General features: G+C 32.5%; 3 protein-coding genes across 10 annotated transcripts in view; all 3 read right to left on the bottom strand.

Annotated features, from left to right (window-relative positions):
* The window catches only part of LOC140675433 (uncharacterized protein CG43867), a 66,673-nt gene extending 52,243 nt beyond the window's left edge, over positions 1 to 14,430 (bottom strand). For 3 of the 6 annotated variants that reach the window (XM_072909928.1, XM_072909926.1, XM_072909927.1), the window contains exons 1-2: positions 13,981 to 14,428; positions 6,724 to 8,040 (exon numbers count right to left, since the gene is read on the bottom strand). In XM_072909928.1, coding sequence (XP_072766029.1) covers positions 6,724 to 7,770 — 1,047 coding nt within the window. In that variant the 5' untranslated portion in view covers positions 7,771 to 8,040; positions 13,981 to 14,428. Of the gene's footprint in view, positions 1 to 6,723; positions 8,041 to 13,980 lie in introns of all 6 variants that reach the window. The other 3 variants (XM_072909925.1, XM_072909924.1, XM_072909929.1) reach the window with 3 other exon arrangements.
* Positions 14,431 to 15,704: 1,274 nt separating this feature from the next.
* On the bottom strand, positions 15,705 to 21,179 carry Thada (Thyroid adenoma-associated protein homolog). The gene is made up of 14 exons (XM_072909383.1): positions 20,809 to 21,179; positions 20,531 to 20,671; positions 19,809 to 20,459; positions 19,574 to 19,680; positions 19,179 to 19,488; positions 18,848 to 19,093; positions 18,417 to 18,773; positions 18,048 to 18,329; positions 17,775 to 17,975; positions 17,518 to 17,708; positions 16,880 to 17,435; positions 16,604 to 16,757; positions 16,271 to 16,530; positions 15,705 to 16,192 (listed from the first exon to the last, which is right to left on the bottom strand). The coding sequence occupies exons 1-14, from the start codon at positions 20,986 to 20,988 to the stop codon at positions 15,887 to 15,889; spliced, it is 3,942 nt and encodes a 1,313-aa protein (XP_072765484.1). The 5' UTR covers positions 20,989 to 21,179; the 3' UTR covers positions 15,705 to 15,886.
* Positions 21,180 to 21,729: 550 nt separating this feature from the next.
* On the bottom strand, positions 21,730 to 23,624 carry LOC140674959 (uncharacterized). Of its 3 annotated transcripts, none has more exons than XM_072908901.1 (4): positions 23,326 to 23,465; positions 23,109 to 23,235; positions 22,505 to 22,960; positions 21,730 to 22,427 (listed from the first exon to the last, which is right to left on the bottom strand). In XM_072908901.1, the coding sequence occupies exons 1-4, from the start codon at positions 23,385 to 23,387 to the stop codon at positions 22,176 to 22,178; spliced, it is 897 nt and encodes a 298-aa protein (XP_072765002.1). In that variant the 5' UTR covers positions 23,388 to 23,465; the 3' UTR covers positions 21,730 to 22,175. The 3 variants fall into 3 exon arrangements, with proteins under 3 accessions (XP_072765002.1, XP_072765003.1, XP_072765004.1); XM_072908902.1 differs by having other exon boundaries at positions 21,734 to 22,427; positions 22,511 to 22,960; positions 23,326 to 23,464; XM_072908903.1 differs by lacking the exon at positions 23,326 to 23,465 and adding an exon at positions 23,472 to 23,624 and having other exon boundaries at positions 21,738 to 22,427.
* Between the last annotated feature and the right edge of the window lie 204 nt (positions 23,625 to 23,828).

Here is a 23,828-nt window from a genome sequence, read left to right as displayed (position 1 = left end):
TATGTATTCTTAGATAAAATACGTAAAAAATAATAATAAAAGTAAAACATGAATTCTTTTAAATAATAAATTATTAAATAATACTGGATACACGTAAATAACATTTTAGAAAAATATATAATTCTAAAAAAAGGATAAAATATTATAGAATACATTATTAAAAAAAATCTAAAATTTTTATTCTAATTCCTTTGCATAATTCACAAAGAATAATTTTAGCGATTATATTTATTTGATAAATTTAATCAATATTAATGCATCTGAATAAATAGCAACTAACTTTGATTATTGAAAGCTGATTGCCAATATTGATAACATCTCTTATTCTCATTTATTTACGTGCATGATAAATGCGTCAAATATGTGTCAGAATCAAGTGAAATACATATAATTAAAACTTCTTGAAGTTTATTCTAATAATCTTTCGGTGATAAAATCAATGATTTCCATTTCTTAACAATTTTCCGATAATTATTGATTAAATAATTTTTTCAAAACATTTATATATACATCTGAATAACAAAAGCATTAATTTGTCGATTTTATTATTATATTCAAAAATCATCATGTTATTCCATTTAACCGGCGACCTCAATTAGCTCACTTGACCTTACATAACTAACCATATTAGTTAAAATTCATACCCGACTGCACAACTACGAATCGAGCTCTCAAGTGTGACCGCTGTCGCGTAATTGAATCGTCCGTTTCATCCGTTGAATGTACTAATTGTAAGAGAGTTAGCGAACTTATGGCATTCATATATACGAGATGATACGTGAGACTACTTAACCAGCGTATATAAAGGGAAATTATTTTAAGTTAACTAAAACTTGAGAGAACAATAAATAATTTGACAGCTCAAAAAGACCGCTCGCCACCGTTGTAAAGCATGGAATTTCTAATCCTCGGCGCCAATTCTCAAAGTTTCGCGTAAGCTTAACTACTAATTGGACACAATGTCCGCGGCTCTTGGCACTGTACTATCCGACACAGACGCCCGTTACTACGAGGAACTTTGCAGATTGTAATTCCCCGTCTTGCTCTGTCTAACTACTTTATCAAACCTACACAGAAACACGTGTAGACACATACATTTGTACTCTTTGCTTCTCTGCCGTGTTACAATACAGAGGGAATACCTATTGATAGGATTTTGAAAGGATACTATATAATGTGATTAAAACTAACACACGTACGCGTAGACATATCTCCAATGTTAGAGGTATATTAAATATTAAAGTATGAGAAGAAAGAGCAATTTTCTAATAATACAAAACTTTACTTTGTAAGATTGTGGAGAATTTTGAGTTATTCTTGCGGATTTTCACAGATTGACAAAAAACATCGAAGGAAAAATATAAAAACACAATATAAAAGAATATTTCCATTGAATTTCTATAAATATCATATTTTCTGTAGAATCAAGTTGATTGGGATTCCCTGAAATCGGGGGAATCAAAAGCAACAATGTACTGATTGGGACAGTATAGTATTGATTTTCGAGAGATTGTGCACTGATTTCATATTTCTAAATTGAACTTCGTATTGAGAATCTTAAAGAAACAGCTTTAAAATTCTCAATCTAAAGTTCAGTAAAAAATATGATCTCATATTATATATTCTATGCTCATTTTTATACTAAAGTATGCGTTATCAATATCTTTCGATAAATATCAAAAATATTAAATACTTTTCGCTTATAGTTTATCGATTAACGTATACAATAAATCTAATAATAAGATACAATTTTTTTTCATTTTAAAAGACATGCTGCCTTGGATTATAAAGAAACTAATTTTTTAATATCATAGATACTATGGCAATAGTACAGTGACACGTGTGAAATCCATCGATAGTAATCCATTAGAATAAAAAATTAAAGACTCTAGGCGCAGCGTGCATCAATCGACGAATTAACCAATCGAAATATGGCGTACGAACTAAGGTAGGCGCACAAATCAAGATAATGGCGGATATTTCACGAACACGGTAACATTAACCGGTGTTCCGACTCGCACAGATCCCGGGAGATTCGAGCGTATGCGTCTGTCGTTTGTATTGATAGAGAGATTGAGTCGACTATCTGTCTTTATTTATCTTATCCCTAACGCGTGTTTTTCTATCTCACGTTTGACAGCCTTTTCCGTCAATTTTGGAAAGTTTGCGTACGAAAATTGATATGGAGAATTAGAGAAAAAAAAAAATTGAAGAGTACTGTCCCAAAAGGGAACATTCGTAAAAGAAGAATTCGTGTAAAAAAAAGAACATAAGTATATTAATAAAAGAAAGAAGACTTTTTTTTTCTTCTCAATTCTGCAACCTCAACCTTGTAACGCAAAATCGATACTGAGTCCCCGGAAAAAGCTAAGCTGCATTGGCGCGAAAATTACTCAGTAAAAACATGTGGATTTTAGAGAATGGAAAAACAGCGGTAATCGATGTTATGTAACGTACATTTTAATCGGTTTAATTGTAAACCGATTGTCGATATTAAGCGTTCCATTATCGGAGAAAGAGAATAATGAAATTATATCAGGGGATGATTTTACCACCATATTTTAATCCCTTTCACCGAACTTTCATTGTTGTACATTTTATACAAGAAATATTCGAAAAACATGATTTTCCCATAACGTGTTATATACAATATAAAAAAAAAGAATAAAAAATACAAAAAAGGAACAATTCTCTCTGCAGTGCGACATCGAACAAGACTGCAGTCGACAAATTGGTATTTTCAAAATTTGTTCTATATTATATAATTATATTAAAATGCCGCATATTTTTTCGCTATCTTAATTTAGTTTTTCCTGACGAGGCGATAAAGACAAATGAGTTTCTACTAAATAGCTCATTAAGTTTTTCTATGTGAGTAAACATGCAGAAATAGTTTCGGATATTGCAACATTGACGTCCTTTGAAGTCGATATTGGCGTTTCAAAGCTTTATTGACGTGATGACTTCCATTACTACCTCCCAAGGAATCAATATTAATATTAGCTACATACGTATACACAGCGTTCAAAATCTAGCGGACTTTCTGTCTAGAAATTGATAAAATCGAAATTAATTTTTGAAAACAAAAATATTCAATAATTTTGAACTTATAGGTGACTATAAATAATAAATAATAAAAACTTTCAAGAAATCCCAAGGATAAATTTCAAACAAATAGGAAAGCTCATTTAATTAATCGATTTTGTGATTTAAAAATAAATAAATGATATGATATAATGATTAAATAAAATATGATAATAATCATTGTTGAAAATTGAAAACGTTTCCTCGATATTTTCGACAAGGAAAAGGAGTTTATATTGGTCGGCGTTTGCGAATGAAAGATGGACCACCAGATCTGGGACACTCTGTACAACGGAACGCGTGATAGCTGTTAGCACACGTCGCTCGAATATGGAATTCAATAGGGTAACGTACATGCTCGAACAATACCCCCCGCCCTCTCTGGTATACCGCATTATGTGTATTGTGTATTTGCCTAGATAATGAGACGTCACGGCCAGCTCTCTCAGCGCAGCCGTTATTTATAATCCACAATTGATTCTGCTCGCTCTCCTTTCTCGATTTAATTCGCTGTACAATGTAGTGCGTGCGTCCTCGCGCGTGTTTGCACACGCGTTAAACCACGTGCACATTGGAAAACGTTGAGAGATAAGCGATGTGCCGTGAACGGTAACCAAGATAAGCTCATGTATTAAAAGCAAACGTGAGTTGAATTTTAATTACTTTAGATGCAGATACCAGCATTTTCCATTTTTATTGGATTCATAATAAAATGTTGAATGAATTTTAGAACCCTCTTTTTTCGAAGCATCACGAGAAAGAGATTATAAATTTTGGATATTATAAAATATAATTAATTGAAAATTTATTTTTTTATTATGCAATTAAGTTCTCACATTAATTTTTAAATTTTTACGTAAAAACGTTTTTTGCTTATATATTAATACATAGAAATAATTATATTTTTTTTTAAATAATGGCTTTAAATTCTTTTCTTGCATTAAAGAAATGCTTACTATATTTAAAATGAGATTATCACGCACAGGGGTAGGAAAAGCCGTTTGCTTCAGCTCGTAAATCCGTTTGGTATCCTTTTCGTGCGAAAGGTAGGCCCCAAGATACATCAAGGATTTCATGTTGAATTTTGCACGCGCTCAGGGAGCACGTGGCTCCCCGCTTCGATAATATAAACAGCATTCGCTTTCAACGAGAAGATCTACCGCAAGAGGAAATATAGAAGAGATCAAATGTACTGGCTTCGTGTGTCGGTAATACCGTAGAAATAAATAAGATAATAAGCCAATTTTTGTTGGCATTCTTAAAGAAATATTAAAATTCCGGCATTAAATAATAATCACTATTTCAAATAAATTTTCAAAATAATTTGCTAAATTGCATTTAATTAAATCTAAATTAAGTAACACATTTTTAGGCAAACATCTTACTGGATAAATGTAGAACAAAAAAAATCTCAAGTGAGAAATTTATAAACTCTTTCTCTCTCTGTTGATACATATATCGCGCTAAGTTTCAAAGCTTCAAAGATAACAAAACCGCAAGCACTTTTGTCACGTAAAATCTGTCCTGAGTGATGCAACTGTAAAAACTGTAGTGGAAAAAGATAATATCCGTTTATCCGCGATACGGTTTGTCGATTTGTTTTTTAGCTACCGATCCTTTTTCTGCCGATGAGAAATAAAAACGACCGTTGTAACAGGATAGTCAGAAGCGGGTGGACGGGTGATATGTATTGTGAAAAAGTTAGCAGAAAAAAAAAAAAAAAAAAAAAGCCGTCAGCGATATTACGACGTGTCCGGCGAGGCGGACGTATAATTTCCGGCCTGACGTTGGATCCTCGTCGACGTGTGCTCCACGTACACGTCCATTCGCGAAACGCGGTATCGCACACATCGCGCGTACCACTGTCTCTTCCGCAAGGCAGTTTGTTTGCGTTAAGCCGCGTATAAACCTAACGAACGAATGAACCAACCTGAACATACCATCGTGGGATCAAACCGTCGCGAACTGAGAGAGAGAACACTTTTTTCCTTTAGTTTGCGGAATAAAAAGACGCCGATAACTTTGTATTTTTTCTCCCCATTTTCCCACATCGTCTCTTTTTATGTGTATTAAAAAAATTAAAAGTTAAATTATAAAAGTTAAATATAAAAGTTAAATTATATAAAAGACAGATTTATTTTCAAACTTATCTATACTCTTTGTAAATTATTTAACGTACGAAGAAATATACGTAAAGCATGCAGCAAAATGTATTTCTTTCAAATTGGTTAGCGTATTAACATATAGGGTTAGCAAAATGCTACATTGTTTAAATAAAATCTATACCAGTAATAAAAACTGATATTTAAAAACAAATTGTTTTTTTTAATTAAAAATGTTAAGATAAATAGAAAATTTTTATCGATATTACTTATCATAAATTGAGAGAATATTTTCTAATGTATAATTAACTTTATATCCAAAATAAAATCCGTAACAAATTAGAAATTGACGTAGCAAATAAATTAATTTTATCTTAAAAGATGTAGAAAGGTAAACCACATCTATAACAATTTTTAATTATGTTACTGTAGTTTCTGTTACATTTTTCTTATTAAACTAGAAATTAATATAAAATTTAACAACATTTATATTTTCAAAGCTTCTGTTTTAAAAATTTCACATATTAATTTGAATTAAAAGAGAAACTTTATTATTATTATTATTATTATTATATTGAATTCATTTTTGTAAACTGTAGCAATTAGTATAATGTATTAAAGTAATTTTGTGCATAAAGTTATGTAGATATATTTTAGTATTACATGTTAGTTACTTTTCATAATATTTTTCATAATATTTTGTCAGTTTTCATTCCATTATAAAGTCCGGGATGAAAAGTAAAAACCGGAATTTATCATGGTTTTTGCTCATCCACTACATTTTTCCGACCAACCTCGGTATTAAATCTTGCTCATGAAAGCTTGTTTCTGTTAAATGATCGACGTAACGGATTTTAAAGAGTCAGAAACAGACCGGTGGTGAACAACCAACGCGATGTGTCTTCTATGTGCCTTATCTAGGGTGACGGCGTTAAATCGGCGCACGTGATCGCGCATACTAATTCAGACGACGAGATATATATTTCGGTTTCTCGTATCACGTATTCAGACTCCTCCCCTTCCTTCTCTTTTGCCCCTCTCCCCGCGTAATTTGTTTAACGTATGCCGCGCATATCAGATGAGAGAAATTCCAGACGTGGACGAGAGATTCGTTAACTATCGACCCTTGACTGCGGATGGCTAATGCTAACGCGATTAAACAAGATAAATGACGTATTTCTTATCTTCGCGTCTTTCATTAATCACTTCGGTACCTTTTGAAATACACATTAGAAATAATGGAATAACAATTAACTCTTTAGCTGACACTACATTTATATATAAAACAAACGTTTGCATTGGAAAAAATATTGAGAAATTTATTAAAATGGTTTTTTTTTTTTTTGCAATTAATTTATCACATTGATATTTCACGCCAATTGATATAAAAATAAAAAAAATAAAACAATAAAACTGAACGGTATTTATAATTACAGTGTAGTCTTATTTTGTTTATCAATAATATTTAAAAAAAATTCTTTGCGTGTAGCTAAAAAGTTAATTCTTGCAAAAAGATTGATTGTGAGTTTAAACTCACCTTTTCTCGGAGCATGTCTCTCACCCTGGTCGCCTGACTCCTGCTCCTGTGTAGCTCGAGTTGTAATTCCAAACATCTCTCCTGCCAGTTGAGTTCCTCTACTGTCGTTGTGTATCCGTCGAAACTCTTGGAGGTGACGTAACTGGGCCTGACGTCCAGTTTTTTCCTGTGTATATCGACGCTTTCACCGGTTCTCGGATCAACAAGATCAACAAACATTCTGCCCGTTTCGTACATTCGTGCGACCGGCGGTTGCTCTGACGGTTGCCTACCGGAAAACGAGAATGTTCTGTCAAAGTGGCCTCTACCGCTGGAGGGTCCCGGTTCGTAATTTGACTTGCCCCTGCAAAGAGGACCATCGGGCTCCTTTCCGATATCGTAAGCCAAATCAGACTGAACCGACGGAGTAACAAATGTTCTCTTGTCCGCGTACTCCACGTGACCGCTGGACTCGGAAGTAAAATCATACGGGCTGCATTTAGGTTTTTCGCGGAGCTCGATGTAACCGGCACTCCTGGCGCTCTCGGCGAAGCTCTTATCCTTGTGGAAGAACAGATTCGGCACATTGACGTAGGGCGAGTCTCTCGCGTGTATCACCGCCGGTAATGGCGCGTCACTGTCGGCGCCGCTTCCCGCATTATTGTTATTATTATTGTTATTAATGTTCACGGGAGCGGTACTAGTGGAAATGCTGACGGTGCTGATGGCGGCGGTAGTGGTAACGACGTGCCTAGGCCGTGGCGGTGGCGTGGGCACCTGTCGAAACTGTCGCGGCCACAGTCGCGGACTATCGGGACCCGCGGAATTGGAGCCGCCAGTTGACGCAGTACCGCTCGGGCCCGCTCGAGACGACGATGGACCGCCGCTAGCAGCTGGAGCCGATTGACCGGCAGGTCCGGTGGACCCACCACCCGCGTCGTGCACACGTGCACCCAGTCGCGGACTACATGGCGCCGAGTTGGAACTGAAGTCACTGGCTAGTCGTGTGATGGGATCGAGAATTTGCGAGAGACGGCGAGTCGACGACGAGCCGCGTATCTCGTCCATCTCGTTGTTTCGCGATTTGCTCGTCGCCTTTATTACGACGCCTCTTCTTCCTGCCCGCCTACTTCTACTTCCTGTCGAAAGGCCCTCGATGCATCTGGCAATCCGCGCTTGTGCTTCTTGCCTTCTCGGATTATCGCGTTCTTGTTGCGAGAGATCGACTCGACATCGACGCTCGTAGAACAGGGGTTGTTCATCCTTGTCATTTTGTTACCTCACACGCTCGTACGGTCATCGTCCATCGCGACATCGGCCTCGAACTTGCGTTGCGATCTAAAAAAAAAAATTTTTTCTTTTTAGAGAAATATTATTGGACGCTACGGCAGGGTTGACTGGAAAAGTGCATGGAAAAAAGAAAAAAACCACGATAAATTCTGATTTTTATTGTCTATTCCAGACTTTATCCAATGGATTAATATGTAATATTAAATATATTTATTAACTTTATGCAAAGAGATATTTATGCTTTAATTAATACATTTATATTAATCACTATAGTTAAAAAAAATAAAATTAATATAATGATAAAGTTTCTTTTTTAATTCAAATTAATATGTGAAATTTTTAAAAACAATATCGATAAAAAGGTTTAATATTTTAAACAGAAAGATCACTTTTTGTCAATTTTTTCAGAAAATACTGGTTTTTATTACTGGTATGGATTTTACCAAAAAATGTGAAACTTTGCCAACCCTGCGGTGATATAAAGTAAAGGGGGACGACAATATCGTAAAAACTGTTTCCCCGATGGAAGCACCTATTTTTTTTATGTGAATTGCTATTGGGATATCGTGTCAACTGCGTAACTTCGATTTTGTAAAGCTTTGTATAGATTCAACTCTATACAGTATTCTTTTTATTATATATTATACATTATATAATTTAATAATTTCATTTATATGTATATGTACATAACATATTTGTATAAAATTAATTTATTAATTTATTAATATTAACAAGTTAATATTAATAAATTAATAAAACGTGAACAAATTTTGGAAAACATACTCGTCGTTTTACACCCGGTTTTTGACGTTTTGACGATAAAGATTCAAATGGATGAGAAAAGTGCGACACAGAAAGATGACATGCAGAGCTGCAAAGTTTATTTTAAGGTCGATGTTAAAAGAAGCCAAATGAAAAACCGGATGAAGGGAGTAGATGAGCGCAACGCGTCTCGTTCTGCAATTACTACACGCAGACAACGAGTCGTCCCATGAAAAATTCCAGTCTTTGCGAGCCGCCACAGGAAATAGATGACGAGCATAAATTGAAAACTTAATGCAAAAAGGCTGCGAGTCTCGAAAAAATAAAAATTGCTACATTTCAAAATAATCTATTTATAGAAGAACGAAAAAAGAAATACTTTCTTTTAATTAATCAAAAAATTATATCAACTTTAAAAAACAACAACATTATTAGGAATTGAAGGAAGCAAAGATCTCTTCTATTACCTTTGATTAATATTATATAACCTCGTAGAATGCCTTCTATTATATTATATAATGTATAATTAAAAACTAAAGATCTCAAATTTATCTTCGCTATTTAAATTATTTTTTACATATATGTATAAAGAGATTAATGTCTCTCTTTTGTTGCGTGAGAGAAATAAATCGATGATAAATATGTATGAATTATTTTTCTTAGGGATATATTATAATATACGTCACGCTCGCGAGAGAGAGATGTAATATAAGTCGTGACTCGTAAGTCACGACACGTATATCATAATATATATATATATGACACTGAATTAGCTTTAAACGATGGCGAGATCACCCAATTTATTCTCTCAAATTTGTCGTTAATCTGTTAAATGATTTGTTCTTTGCGACTTTTATATTCAATTGATTTTTACCAGAACAGACACTTTTATTTACATGTATATGATGCAAGTAAAAAAATCTTTGCATTAAAAAAAAGTATTAAAAATAAAGCATTTTTGCAAAATTACTTGTAATATGCAAGCGAATAAAACTTTACCCTGAGTTTAATGTAAAGGACAGACCTTTCAGAACAAAATTTTAATTTTAAAAAGTTAATATGTATACAAAAGTACACGATACTTGAAAGTTAGAAACTTGCGCGACAAATAATAATGTGCATCGATATATTTTCGCTGAGGAAAAGACAGATATAAGATCGATCGAAGAATTCATAGCCACGAAAGGTGACTTACATCAGGTTTAAGACACCCTGTATGCAGGCAATGCTCGGTGGTCCCCCGCGGTGTCCATGAATAAATTTCAAATTAACTTTTGAACGATTTCCGCGTTATACGAGGCGCGACGGAAGCCCTCTGCAATCTCGGAGGTTCTTACGAGGAGGCACCCTTTATATCACCGAGAGTTCGCTCGCATACTCTCTAAGTAAAGCCTCATCCGGGACTTACGGAAGACTTTCATTGACGTAAGACTTTCGTGCTGATCGTAAAAGTATCGCGACATTAAAAAAATCTAAGAATCTTGCATGGAATATAGACTTGCAACACACGAGAAATAATAATATAATCCTATAAAAAATGGCATACAAAAGGCAATACAAATTTTCATTCAAACGATGCCTTTGTGTTCCAAAAAATATCTTTAATAATGAAAATATATTTTTCAAATTTTTAATTAAAAACGATATTAATGTTACAAAAATATTTTGCAATTAGCCATAAAGCTTCAATTTTTAGAAATTTTTTGTTTACACTTTCAATTAGTCTTAAATAAATCATTTATTTTCGCTGAAGGAGGATAAAAATGGTGTCGCGCAATGTAATTTTTTTTCTACGAAGAAAGCTGCCGGAAGTTACGATATATCATATAATTACAAGAAAGTTTAAAATTCGTTATTTCTACGATTGAAAAACAAGATAATCAGTTGCAATGAAGCGGAGAATGCATCTCATCATTATGGATGCATGTGCATCAATCACACACAGTCCCAATCTAAATAGTATAATTTAATAGGAAATTCAATCCAATTATACACGAAGCGATTTATATATAATTGGCTCTTGAATAATTTAGATTCTTCACATAATCCTTCTATTATAATAATTGCGTTATCACAATAATGACGATTATTAACGGCAGAAGAAGGGTGGGCGCGAGTTTTTCCTCGTTTGGAAAAATTTTCCGGCCGGCTAGGCTACAACTATAACGACACAGAGTCAATTGCCGTTGTTAGAACGCTGTTTTGTCATTGCGTAACTAGCGGCGGTCACGAAGGCAGGCGGTAGCCGTGGGCCGGCCAGCGTGGTTCGCATTTTGCATAAATTACGCGTTCTTCTGTCCGGCTTTTGTGGTCGCGTGATCGCGCCACGTTATTGTCGAAATGACGTTTTGCCGCGGGGCGCGTTACAAACTACACAGGCGCGGCAAAACAAATAGACGAATGACACGTGAAACGTATGTATGTACACGTATGTACGTATGAAAGGACGTTGCTTCTTGATTTTCCGCACGAAAAAGTTCGTTTCAACGACGAGATTGAGAGACGCGATAGAATAATTTTCACGTAAAATCTTTACGTAAATCGCAATGCTAGAGCACGTTTAGAGAACATCGATGAGATTCATCGATGCCGGATGATCGCGTTGCGTTTCAGGATGCTTTTAAAAAGTGAACGTTTTTTGTGACATAGTCAACACTCAAAAAAATATTTTGTTAATGTAGATAGATTTCTAGATATCTCAATTAATATATATAATATTATATTAATATAATAAAAATATCTGTTGACTTTTCACACAAAATAATACTAATATATACAAATGTCAAACTTATTAAAATGTTGATGTACATAATATTAAGCAATTAGTGACTTCAATCTTGAAGATTCAATAATATTAAAAGATATTTATAACAATATTACGTAAGTTTAAAATATGATAAAGATATCTGTTGACTTTTCACACAGAATAATACTAATATGTACAAATGTCAAACTTATTAAAATGTTGACGTACATAATATTAAGCAATTAGTGACTTCAATCTTGAAGATTCAACACTTAAAAAAATATTTTGCTAATATAAATAGATTTCTTAGATGTCTCAATTAAAATTTATCGCTATTTTTTTGTATCTGTTAGAATATTGTTTGTCACGTATAGAATTTAGAGCAGCAAGATTCTAGCAATACCTCTAGAAAATTTAGATTCCATTGCCAAATATTAATCACAAATATAATTGTTCCTGACAATAGGCTTTAAAGATGGACATCACAAAAAAATTTTCTGTCTAAATTACACTAACAGTACATATATAAATTCTGTCTCTGTCATTTAAATTGATTAAGTGCAAAATATATGCAGTATCACAATATTTGCTAATAATTTAATTGTTTTAGTTAATGTTTTACACCTAGTAAATTTTTGTTGAAGTTGCAAGATTATTTTTTTTGAGTGAAGTATAATATATTAATAGATAATTTTCAAGTGAGCAGATTTGATTGCTCTGAAAACGATTAAACTCAATTTGCCGTACACATATGAATCGAGAAATCAACTGAACATTGTGAATTATATCTGATTAATATAAAGAACACATTGATAATATAAAGTACATCTCATTTGAGCTATTTTGATTTTAAAACCCAAATTTTTTGTTCTAATTAATCAATCAAACGCTTACACTAAGTGTTTTATTGATTCATCTACCTAGCAATTCAAGTACCTAAGCAATTCAAACTGGAGTTTGACGTCATTAATCGTTTTCAGAGCGATCGAATCTACTTCACTCGAAAACTATAATACATATTTATTTGTGTATATTTATATCATCTTAAAGTAATATAATTCTTTTGCAAAAGTATGCTCCGAGTCTTGCGATTTCCCAAAATATGATAAATTTGCGGAAATGCGTAAAAATTCGTAAAAAATTCGTATTATCAGTCTATAATTTTCACATAGGATAATGTTAAAGAAGCAGTTTATAATAACATAAATTCTAATCATATTAACATAAATAAAAATATGCAATATTAAATATGGTAATCACATTATTCGTAGACAAAAATAAATTTGTATATTCAATTATAACAATTTTTAATTATTTTCTTGGCATATTTTCGTTTTAATAATTATGACTATCGAGTGAAGATTATAATGAAATTATTATAATTATTAATATGAATTATTATAATGAAAGACTGGAATATCTCTTCAAAAAACCATCAATAGATGATTGTCATTTTTAATTACGCACAGTCTAAAGTACAATTGTCTGATTGACAATGGTATTAATTTCTGCCCACGTTCGTTGTTAAATAAGCGCGAAGTTGTCGCGGGTATTTTTATCACAGAGATTATTCTCGATATTAAACGAAATCGGCGCAACGCAAAAGATCTCCGATTCACCTAGAATTTGGGTGATAATTCGGAAGCAAAAAAAAAATCGTCGCGACACCGGCGGCGTGACGTCGATACGACGCGCGACGGCGCGGCGCGACGTGCGTTCGATTCCGCGAACAGCTCGTAAATTTCTCACGCGGACATTCGTTAAAAGAAACCCGACGAGTTCGTTATAAGACAGAGGAGAGATGAAAGAGAAAACGCGTCCTCCGCACGCGGACAAAAGATGAATTCGAGACCGATGACCTTTCTCTCTCGAGGGAAAGAAGACACGAAAAGGGAAAGATATATACAGAGAGAGAGAAAGAGGAAACACGGGAGGAGAGGAGGGAAGAGAGCGATGAGAGGAAGAGAGAGAGAATAGAAAGAGGTGAAGAAAGAGCGTTGGAGAGAAAATTGCCGTTAGTCGATCGTGCGAGGACTATTTTAACATCCCATTCTTGAGAAATAACGCGTTTCGGGAATCACCTGGTGATCGACCGGCGACGCCAGTTTTCAAACTTGTTTCCTCTCGTCGTCGTCATCTTCCCCTCTCCGTCCACCCTCCGTACAGGCTCTCTTATTCCAGCTGGTTTTTTTCCGCGATAAGATTTCGCGCGAGGTGTATATATATATATATATATATGTTTCGAAGGGCCGACCAGCCGGAATCGTGTGTATCAAAGTACCGACCGTAGGGTGACAGCTCGCGCGCAAGTAGGTCAGGTACCGAACGACGGAGAGGGGCAGGGAGCGGAGGAAGGTGTAGAGCTGTCTCTCTCCCTCTCGGAGCGATTCCCGCTCACGAGAGGCGAGCGAATCCCCTTTCTTTTCGCGAGTAAAACGCGACGCGACGAGACGAGACGAGACAAGACGAGACACACTCACCTTGCGAACGGGGCTGAGGTAACGGCCCGTGACAATTTGAAACGAGCGCACTGAACACACTCCATGCCTCCTTCCTCCTGCGAGCACCAACCAGCCGCACTCGGGCACTCGTTAACACCGTGTCGGGAGAGCGCGCGCGGTGCGGAGGGTGTACGCCTCTCGTTTTTTCGGGACTTTCGGAGCCGGCGGAAGGCGCGCTGACGCGCCGTCACCAGTCGGACATGGGCAATGAGCGTGGACGCGCGCGAAAAGCGGACAGTCACGGCGCCAAGACGCGAGAAATACAAAAAGTACGAGCACGACGGAGTATACTCGACACGGCAGCACGTCGCGTCGCGAAATACGCGTGCGAGTCGGCATCGCTCGGCCCGAGTCGGCTCCGTTCGGCGGTCGGCGGTTCGCCGCTCGTCGCGGCGAGCGCCGTCGGTGGCGACGCCGCGCGTCAAACGCGCGAAGCTCCTCCCCAATTTTTCTCCTCACATTTTTACTAACCGAATAATTAGCAATTTTATATTATATATGTATACGATGTGATTGAAGCGATGAAATAAATAAATAATGTAGTCTTGTAAGAGAATTGTTTCTAAATAAGCATAATTCTTCTATTTTAATCATAAATAAAATTCATATTAATCATAAAATATGATTTCATTGATATAAAACGCGACGAAAGCAATAAATATATTTAACATTATAATTTGCGAAAAAGGATTATTTTCAGATATGAAAAGGAATAGTAGTTTCAAAGACATAAACATATCAAGATAAAATAATATATATATTTATTGCGTAATCTAAAGAAAATATATTATAATAATAAGAATAAATAGTATTGATATCGAAACGATATCAATACTATTTATAAATCGATAATATGAATGCATATACCTGTTTATATGATTGTTGGTGAGATGTCCTGAAATGAGATCTGATGATTTCGACTGATGTCCGTAGAATGGATTATTGATGTCAAAATCACTGTATCAATGTTTAATAACAATTGTACACGACGTTTATGTTACAACGCGAACACTTTCGATAATTTTTCACTCACGAGATTCATTTTTTAACCGATAACAATCGCGAAAAGTGCCGGCGACACGTTCCGTGCACGAAACGGTATGATTCGAAAAGGATACTTCGAGAATCGCAATATCGAAGTGTCGATACAATCGAAGCAATAATTGCATACGTCACCTGTTACGTCACAAACGTAATCTGTTTGCGCATGCGCGATCCTAGTTGCATTTAATTAAAAAAAAAAAAAATATATATATATATATATACACATTTAATTTTTCTATCTTAAAAAAAAACCACAAATAAACGGATACTATTTAATCCAAAGAAAAATTAATTTTAAAATATTTTTACAGAAATATGTTAGAAATTATTGAAACAATGCGTCGTTACATTATCTAAAGCGTAATAAACAAAACCATAAATAATAGAATGACATTTGCAAAGCATTTTATGATTGAAGTTTATCAAGGGATGATAAACAAATTCAAAGTTTGAAACAATAGTTCAAACAGAATTATATTTAATTAATGTAAATATTAGTAGAATTTAATATCTTTTAATAGCTAATAGAAATAATTTAAATATTAAATTTAATATTAAAAATAATATTAAACTAATAATTAACAACTAATATCTAATTACAATATTAGAAAACGCATGATCAAACAAAGGGAAAGAGAAAAAAGAGAAAAGTAACCCTTTTATTTATCATTATTAGCATTATATTTTTCTCAAAAAAATATTAGTTTTAAAATTTGCATTTCTTATTTATGGTATATTTTTGTTCATACACTTTTGCAATAAATGCATGAATTTCACCAAATTTATGTATTCATTTGTAATTACAGTGTTAGGTGACAAAAACATGCAGTAACTTTCGACACTATAACGACACATATTTCTCGAATGCTAAAACTTGCAATAATCTGTCTTTGTACGTCGGATCTAAAATTGCATTCAATTCCTTCTCGAGTGTTGGCATGTTGTTTCTATAATTGTCCATGATATCTTTAAAGGACGACAGCGCAGAGAAATCGGTACCTAAGTAATAATTCATCCATCTCACTGCGTCCGGTGGTAGTGCACTATTAATTGAATATCGTTGTATTATCGATTTCGTCAGGTCAAAGCATAATTCTGATATCCTCACAGGTTCGAAAACGTCGTAATTCCTACATTTGTTAAATACCTAATTCAAATAATCAAATTGTAATTTTAATGAAGAAGAGATTTGTGGGTCTATTAAATTAACTAACATATCACTTACATCCGTTTCGTCCATATCGTAATCTGCATCGCCTAATAACGAAACACTCCAACAGAATAAAGCGCTAATCGCTATTCCGGGACATTTATTAGCGACTATTTCGTTAAACTTTTGAAAAAATACTGCCAAAGTACTCTCGATGCATTCCAATTCATTGCACGGTTCAATTTTGCAAATTAACTTGGATGCTTCGAGTCGAATATCCGCATTATCATCAATTAATAATTGTAACAGCATTGTCCACCAATCCAATGTAAGATCTGTAAACATTATTATCTCTTATATTATATTCTTAAGTGAATTTAATTATAGTAGTGATCAATTCAAACCTACAGCAGTGTTCAGAATCGATATTGTCCTTATTAAAAAGATCATATAATATATTAAAAACCGACGATCTAAAATCTTCATGTAACGAACCAATCCAATCGCTGTCACAGACTCTTCTATAAATATCCTCTACATGTTCCATCCTAAGCTCTTCATTCTTAAAATAGACATAGAAATATATATTGCAAAGATGCAGAAAAATATAGTAAAAATACAAAAATATGAAAAACAATCTGTGATGAAAGATTGAGAATAAAGTAAATAAAATAGTCAACAAACCTTTTTTAGCTCATGAGTTAATGTCGCCATACATTTACCTAGCAATCTTAAATAACAAATACGTTGAGAATATATATTGTCCACATCATGTGAATGTATTTTTCTCATAACTAAGTTACAAATTTCACGCTTATCAATAATACACTCATCTACATCCATTAGACAGTTATATAAGAAATCGAAAATTGCATCTTGCAATTTAGGATTATATTTATGTAAATCTTTAGCAAAATCGGCAATTACATCAATAGCATAAGCAATTAATATTTTTCTTTGTTGATGAGATTCTTTGTCGAATACTTTGAAAATTGTGGTCCACGCGATGCTTTGTATCTCTGCTTCTGGCACAATCAAAAGCTGTGAATATATGTTAAATGCTTCGCTTTGTCCATTATACATTGTTTGTAAAAAATTCGAATATTTTCCGACGTATAGTATAAATTTAATTACAGATATTTTGTACATTTGTTCTCCCGGACTTTTTTCTAATAGATCTTTTTCGATTAAATGCTGCCGCAATCTATGTAATATATCTTCCATTTTGCAGCTTTCGATTCTAAAAAAATATAAAAAATTATATTAAAATAAGTTTATCTATTAACTCAAGAGTTATAAATTTCACGAAATGATTATCTTACATATTTTTATCTAAATTGTATAATTCATGAAGAATGTCGATGTATACAGTAGCTATTGGAAAACAACTGAATCCATTAGCATTTTTTTCTAATCCTTTTAATATCCAATCTGTTGCGTTTAAAAAAATTGTAACGACCGATTTTAAAAACTGAATAGATGACAATAGATGGCTTCTTAAAATTTCTAATATCTACAAATTTTTAATATTAAAGATTAATATTTTAATTATTCTAATCGTTCAGTTTTATATGCTTGCCTGTAGTAAATAGCCATGTATTAGATTTGCCGAAATCCGAGTACCTGGTTGAGTTACTATACAATGTATAAGTAATTTTTCTACAAAACTGTGAGCTGTGTTCTCCGTTAATAACGGTACCAGTGCTCTAGCTGCAAGTTCACGTGTTTTATATACACGACTTTTAGCACATTGTGATACCAAATTAACAAATTCTTTTATCTGGAAACATACCTGTTATCATATTGTTCATCTCTAATAAACAGTAAAAAGATTGAATTTTTCTATAAACACCTTCCAAGTAATAATACATGTTTTATCAAAATGATAATTAATGTACAACCGTGACAATAATAGTAAAATTGCTTGCACATTCGATTTTATCATGGTATCATTAATCGATACAAAAGTTCGTAATTCATCCAAAATAAAAGTCAGAAGACGAGGATATCTTTCGAAAAATATTTTCGCTGTCATTTTGTTGTCTGTTGTCAAATTAATGTGATCCTTGGTTCTTTGAACGCCAAAAATTCGAATTATAAGCGCACTAAACAATAATGTAGCCGCATTACGTTCCTGTATTTCAAAATTATCTTGTGAATAAATTATTCATATGAGTAATAGTAATATTTTTCATATTAAAATAATTGAGCCATTGTTTACCGCCCATGTTTTGCTATCATAATTCCTAAATGCCACTATCAAACCATCCGCAATATAATTCTTGACCATATTTCCAAGTTGAGAATGTCTGAATAAAGCTCTAAGAATGTTCATAGAATGAGTTTTTATCTCAGTTACATCAAAATTAGTTTCCTTATCATTGTACTCGTTATTTTCTATTATTGATTTCGTTGGATGCTCGTAGTAGGAAAATATTGTACCTTTATGTATTATACACATTACTTCTTGCCAATTAATTGTGTACTTGAGCATTGAAAATTGTAATAAAATTTCCATAACTGAATGAAACGCAGGATTTAAATTATCAAAGATTTTTGGTTCTGAGCATAGCACTGCCTATTTTTAGATAAATTTGTTTTAGTCTCTAAAATCTTTATTTGATATGATTTAATTTTTTGTTTTGCCCAAACCTGTATCATAAATGGTACTCCCGCGCTCCTTCTTGTTGCACATAATTTGGAAAATCCTGACATTAATCCTGTAATACCTATTAAGATATCGTACAACCAATGTGTAGGGAGGTTACTTAAAGTCGAGCTTGGTAATAGCCACAACCGTGTGCATACTTGATAAAAGCCAACATACGCCTGTTCAAATGCGCCTCTGTGTTTCGTTTCGCATAATAACAAAACTAGATGTTTCGTTATATGCTCGATCTGTTTATATATCATATATATTAGCCATGTTTAGTTATATGAAAATATATGTATATAAATACATATAAATACATGTACAGCTTACTTGTTCCTCTGTTAGCAATCCGTTTATAGTTTCATCAGTTCGTATCGATGCATTGCTGACCAACAGCCCAAACAGTTGACTGACTTCTTTAACGGTACGCCAAGAACACAGTAATACCATTTGTGGCGTTATAGTTTTTTTCTCAGGAAATGATGTATCGTCATTGAAATTTAATAGTTTTAAATCCATAGGTAAATGTCCTTCGGGCGAGGAATTATTTACTATCACAGAAACAGTGTTATTTAATTCAAAACACAATAATATGATATTGGCTATAGTATTTCGCCATAAATTGTCTGTTCCTGCAGCTCTACAAAAAACATACAAATATATCATTAATCAAGTTAAAATAAATTAGCAATACAGCACATTTTTTTTCTCTTACAATTAGTTACCTTAAATCACAATCAAAAAGCAAACCTCTTATGCAGAATAAATATCCATATAAGGAACATTTAACAATTGCCATTCCTATGTTTTGTTTTGCTAAAGCTAGTGCTTCCTGAAAAAAAAAGAATAAGAGTAATAAAGCATTCTACAATTTATAAATTTGTATGACAAATTAATAATAAATTTATTAACTATAAAATTTGAATAACAGAAAGAATGTAATGTTTTATATATACATACATGCAATTTTTTATACAACAGCAACACTAATTGTAATGTTGTCGCCTCTGTAACATTATCTTCTGTATTGCAAGAATCGCAAAGTATATTTCTTATAATCGGAGATAATTTTGATATTTTTAACATATATAGAGCTGTGACACTGTCTATGGGTCGTATGCTGCTACCTAATTCAAGTGCAACTTTGATTATAAATTGAACTTGTAATTCAAAATCTAGGCATAATAATATTGGATTTATAGACTTTAATATCTGATATGCCATCTCCTTATTCGGTTCATATGTATCCAGCAATAAACATTGGAATATTGTGTCAATTTGTTTCTTAGTCCATTTTATATCTTTGAATTCATCACTAAGTACACCTTGCACAAGTAAAAGTATTTGCAAGCTGGATCGCCTACGACTGTACGTTGCATCTGGATACAAATTATTGACACAAATTTCATGCAAGTTTATAAAAAATGTATTATAATCCTTTATATTCGATTCAATATTCTTCAATTCGTATATTTTAAACTGAACACAAGTTAAAGCTGAAAAATTGTTCATGGTTAAATCATTTTGTTTTCTATAATGCTTTATCTTGTTTTCTTTTTCAATCATCTGTCTTTGCATAACAGTCCGACTATCTTTCAATCTCTTTAAAGCCTATAGAAAAAAATTATAAATTTATATGGGATTTTGATAAAACAAAAAGACAATGCCAATATATTTTATACCTTCTTGACAAAGGGTACATATTCCACCTTTTCACACATATTGTACTTCAAAAATAACAGAATTATATCAAGCTCCTCGCGTGTAAAACGTAATGTGCTTTTCCTTGATTCCACTAAAAGTGCAAACGTCTCCAATCGACACTGTAAAACAAACCATGTATGAAACTGTTTCTTTATTATCTCAATATCTTTTTGAATTTTAAAAATAGATATTATTTATAAAATCAATTATCTTTTTTATTAAAACAAGTTGCTATTAACGTAAGATAAATTGTTACCTTTTCACTGTAATGCCTGATATATGTTTTTAAAACATGATATTCCAAGGTATTTCGCCATTTGTCTGTTTGCTCATTAAATTTCTCATCAGTATCCAACTCGCCCTTTTGTTTCAATATTCTTAAATTATTTAATAATTTATAAAGATCCTCCTCGTTCATATTTTTTAATTCCTCCATTGTTTAAATCAACAATATTGTACAGTGATGTACAGCGAATATCTTGCTAGGTTAGAAAACTGCTTACATTTTCTTTCAAACATGCCATCTTTAGTGTAGTGATAGTACAATGTATACAATACACATTTTTACCGATACTCGTTAATTTCTTTGCAACATATGCGCGAAAATAAAAGTATCGCCAAAGATACAATTATGTTCGTACAATCACCGACGAGATTAATACAAGATTTTAAAAAATTAAGTTTTTGTATATATATTTTCTTTGTTTATATAAAAAGTTATAGTCCTAATTTACATATTGATAATATAATTCTCTGAAACATTTTTAAATTGACGATTAATTGATTACAAGATAATTAATATTATTTAATCATTGATTAATAAATTATTGATTAATAAATATGCAAAAATCAAATTTATTTTTTTACACATCATAATAAATATAGACATAATTGTTGAACACATATAGTAACAATGTCTTATATTTTTCAAAAATATATAGAATTGCAATTAGAAAATCACTAAAAATAAAATTAATTTCATGTAATATATTATTGGCAAATAAAATAACAACAAATATATACAAACAATAATAAACAAAATAAGAAAATGAAATATAGATTTTATATTCTTCTAATTCACAACTAGAAATTTGACTATGATTGCCCTAATCATCAGGTAAATAATATTGCTGCAGTAAATAATATTGATGCAAAAGAAAATTTAATTTCGAACTATTTATATTGTATTTGCTGTAATTTGATATATTATTTTAGTAATTTTTACAATTATGATACTATATAAAAGAAAAAAAAAATCATAATCAATTCTTGGGCAAAATAAATGATCAGAATAAATATAAGTGCATCCTTTACATGAATGAAGACATATCTACTATTACAAAGTTATGAATTCTTCTATTATAAAAATTTACAAAGCTACAAATGTTTTTCTTCTATTATAAAAATTATTTATAATGCGAGAAAAACATTTGTATAACTTCTCAGTTTTAACATAATCTATCATAACTGTAATAATAGTTCTGAAACCTTAAAGGCAGATATTTCAGAACATTTTAAATAAAAAATACTTATCTTTAATGTATCACATACCATATATCATTGGAAAACATTCTGCATTTTTGCAAACTCGAATAGATTACATAACAATATCTTAATTCTGGCTCAAATTGTACTAGTATAATCATCCACTCTAATGTACATTATGAATGCTATTACAGTATCCTGATCAATGCTATTTAACAATTTATGGTAAATTTGTCTCTGGATATAAGTTAGCTTCTTCTGTGACAATTGATAATTATCAATCTGCAGAGTAAGAATATAAATAGTCTCATCTAAAGGATTTATTCTATTACACAAATTATGTAATGCCATTACTGCTTTCGTATTAATATTCAAAATATTGCCAATTATCTGAAACAAATATTTATTTATTCATAAGTTAGACGACATATGTAGAATTTATATTTGAAATGTACATGTATATTCACCACAACCTTTTTTGCTGGACACCATTCTTTCGATATGTCGATGATTTCACTGGCAGCTTCTCCAAAATTTTCTGGATTCAAGCATATGGGATTCTCAACATTTAAGGTCTTACTGCTTGAGTATGTTAGTGTTATGTCTAGAGAATCCCAAATATCTGACTCTTGATTATAATAAACCACTTTAATATTCTTAACAAATTTAAATGAAGTATGATTGTTTATGAGTTGTGTAGTATTTTTTTCCATTACATGGAAAATTACTCCTTTAATTATAGTACAAATGATAATTACTGCTAATATACCAACAATAAGAGATATCATTGAACAAAAGAATCTTTTTTTCTCTTGTTTCAACTTAGATGACTGAGGAATTTTGTTCAATTTTGTTTTTCCAAAAGTTATTAATTTTATAGATCTTTGATGTTGAGATATATATAGTACTGATACAGTATAGATCTGAAAAATGACAATGTATTATCTATTTTATAAACAGACTCAAGATAGTTATATAAAATCCTAATGTCGCAATCAATATAAGGAATCAGATATATCAATATATTAATAATCAAATATAGTCTAATCTTATAATATTATGAATATATACCTTAGCCAGAATTTGCTTATTAAGTACAGTTTTATCAGGATAAACATATTGTAAAGATAAACGTCGCATGTATGATTCGAGTGGTGTACGACGTTTCGGTCGATACGCAAAGTTGGTGAAATAATTTCTGTAAATAATAAGTAAATCAATTAAAGCAATTAATTAATAAGATATAGCTTAATGCATGAGGGGGAAACTCAAAGAATTATGTACAAACACGTATAATCTATACGAGTAATATATGAAGTTTTGAAGACGATCAGTTTTTTTTTTCCGCATTTTTTCTTTTCCTTTTTAACGCTTGGATAATGTTATTGTTGTTCAACGATAATTTTAGAGAGGCTTCTGACAAAGTAAAAATACCTCGGGCAGGCTTTGCTGTCCATTTCGTAGCATTCCGATGAAATGTTCTATCTCTTTTTTTCTCTCATCGTCAAAGCGAAAACAAACATGATATATCGCGCTGGCGAAGCAATTCCGCGAACTTTCAAATCACATGTCACATGTCACATGGTCACAAACGTCACAAATCAAAATCAGGCGCGTTCAGAAATTCTACTAGTGGAGTAAAAATTGGCGTTTAATTGACCAATCAGAATAAAGAAATCATTGTTCCTTTTCTTCTGATTGGTCAATCGTTACCGGTTAGGTGACTAATCGGAACAAAAGGAGCTAAAATTTCTTTGCTCTGATTGGTCAAATTTCAGTTTTTCTCTGCGT

The sequence above is a fragment of the Anoplolepis gracilipes genome, chromosome 17, assembly GCF_047496725.1.
Source record: "Anoplolepis gracilipes chromosome 17, ASM4749672v1, whole genome shotgun sequence".
NCBI lineage: Eukaryota > Metazoa > Arthropoda > Insecta > Hymenoptera > Formicidae > Anoplolepis > Anoplolepis gracilipes.
The sequence above is the reverse complement of the archived record's forward strand: the minus strand, read 5'-3'. Positions and strand labels throughout refer to the sequence as shown.

What these genes read in the sequence shown, in the direction of transcription:
- Thada (XM_072909383.1), bottom strand. Translation starts at nt 20,988, where the DNA reads ATGGAGGAATTAAAAAATATGAACGAGGAGGATCTTTATAAATTATTA. An exon ending in CATGTATTATTACTTGGAAG is followed by an intron (nt 17,976 to 18,047) that starts GTGTTTATAGAA and finishes GTATGTTTCCAG; the next exon opens with ATAAAAGAATTTGTTAATTT. An exon ending in ACGATATGGACGAAACGGAT is followed by an intron (nt 16,193 to 16,270) that starts GTAAGTGATATG and finishes TATTTGAATTAG; the next exon opens with GTATTTAACAAATGTAGGAA.
- LOC140674959 (XM_072908901.1), bottom strand. Translation starts at nt 23,387, where the DNA reads ATGCGGAAAAAAAAAACTGATCGTCTTCAAAACTTCATATATTACTCG. An exon ending in ATAAGCAAATTCTGGCTAAG is followed by an intron (nt 22,961 to 23,108) that starts GTATATATTCAT and finishes GTCATTTTTCAG; the next exon opens with ATCTATACTGTATCAGTACT. An exon ending in GTCCAGCAAAAAAGGTTGTG is followed by an intron (nt 22,428 to 22,504) that starts GTGAATATACAT and finishes TATTTGTTTCAG; the next exon opens with ATAATTGGCAATATTTTGAA.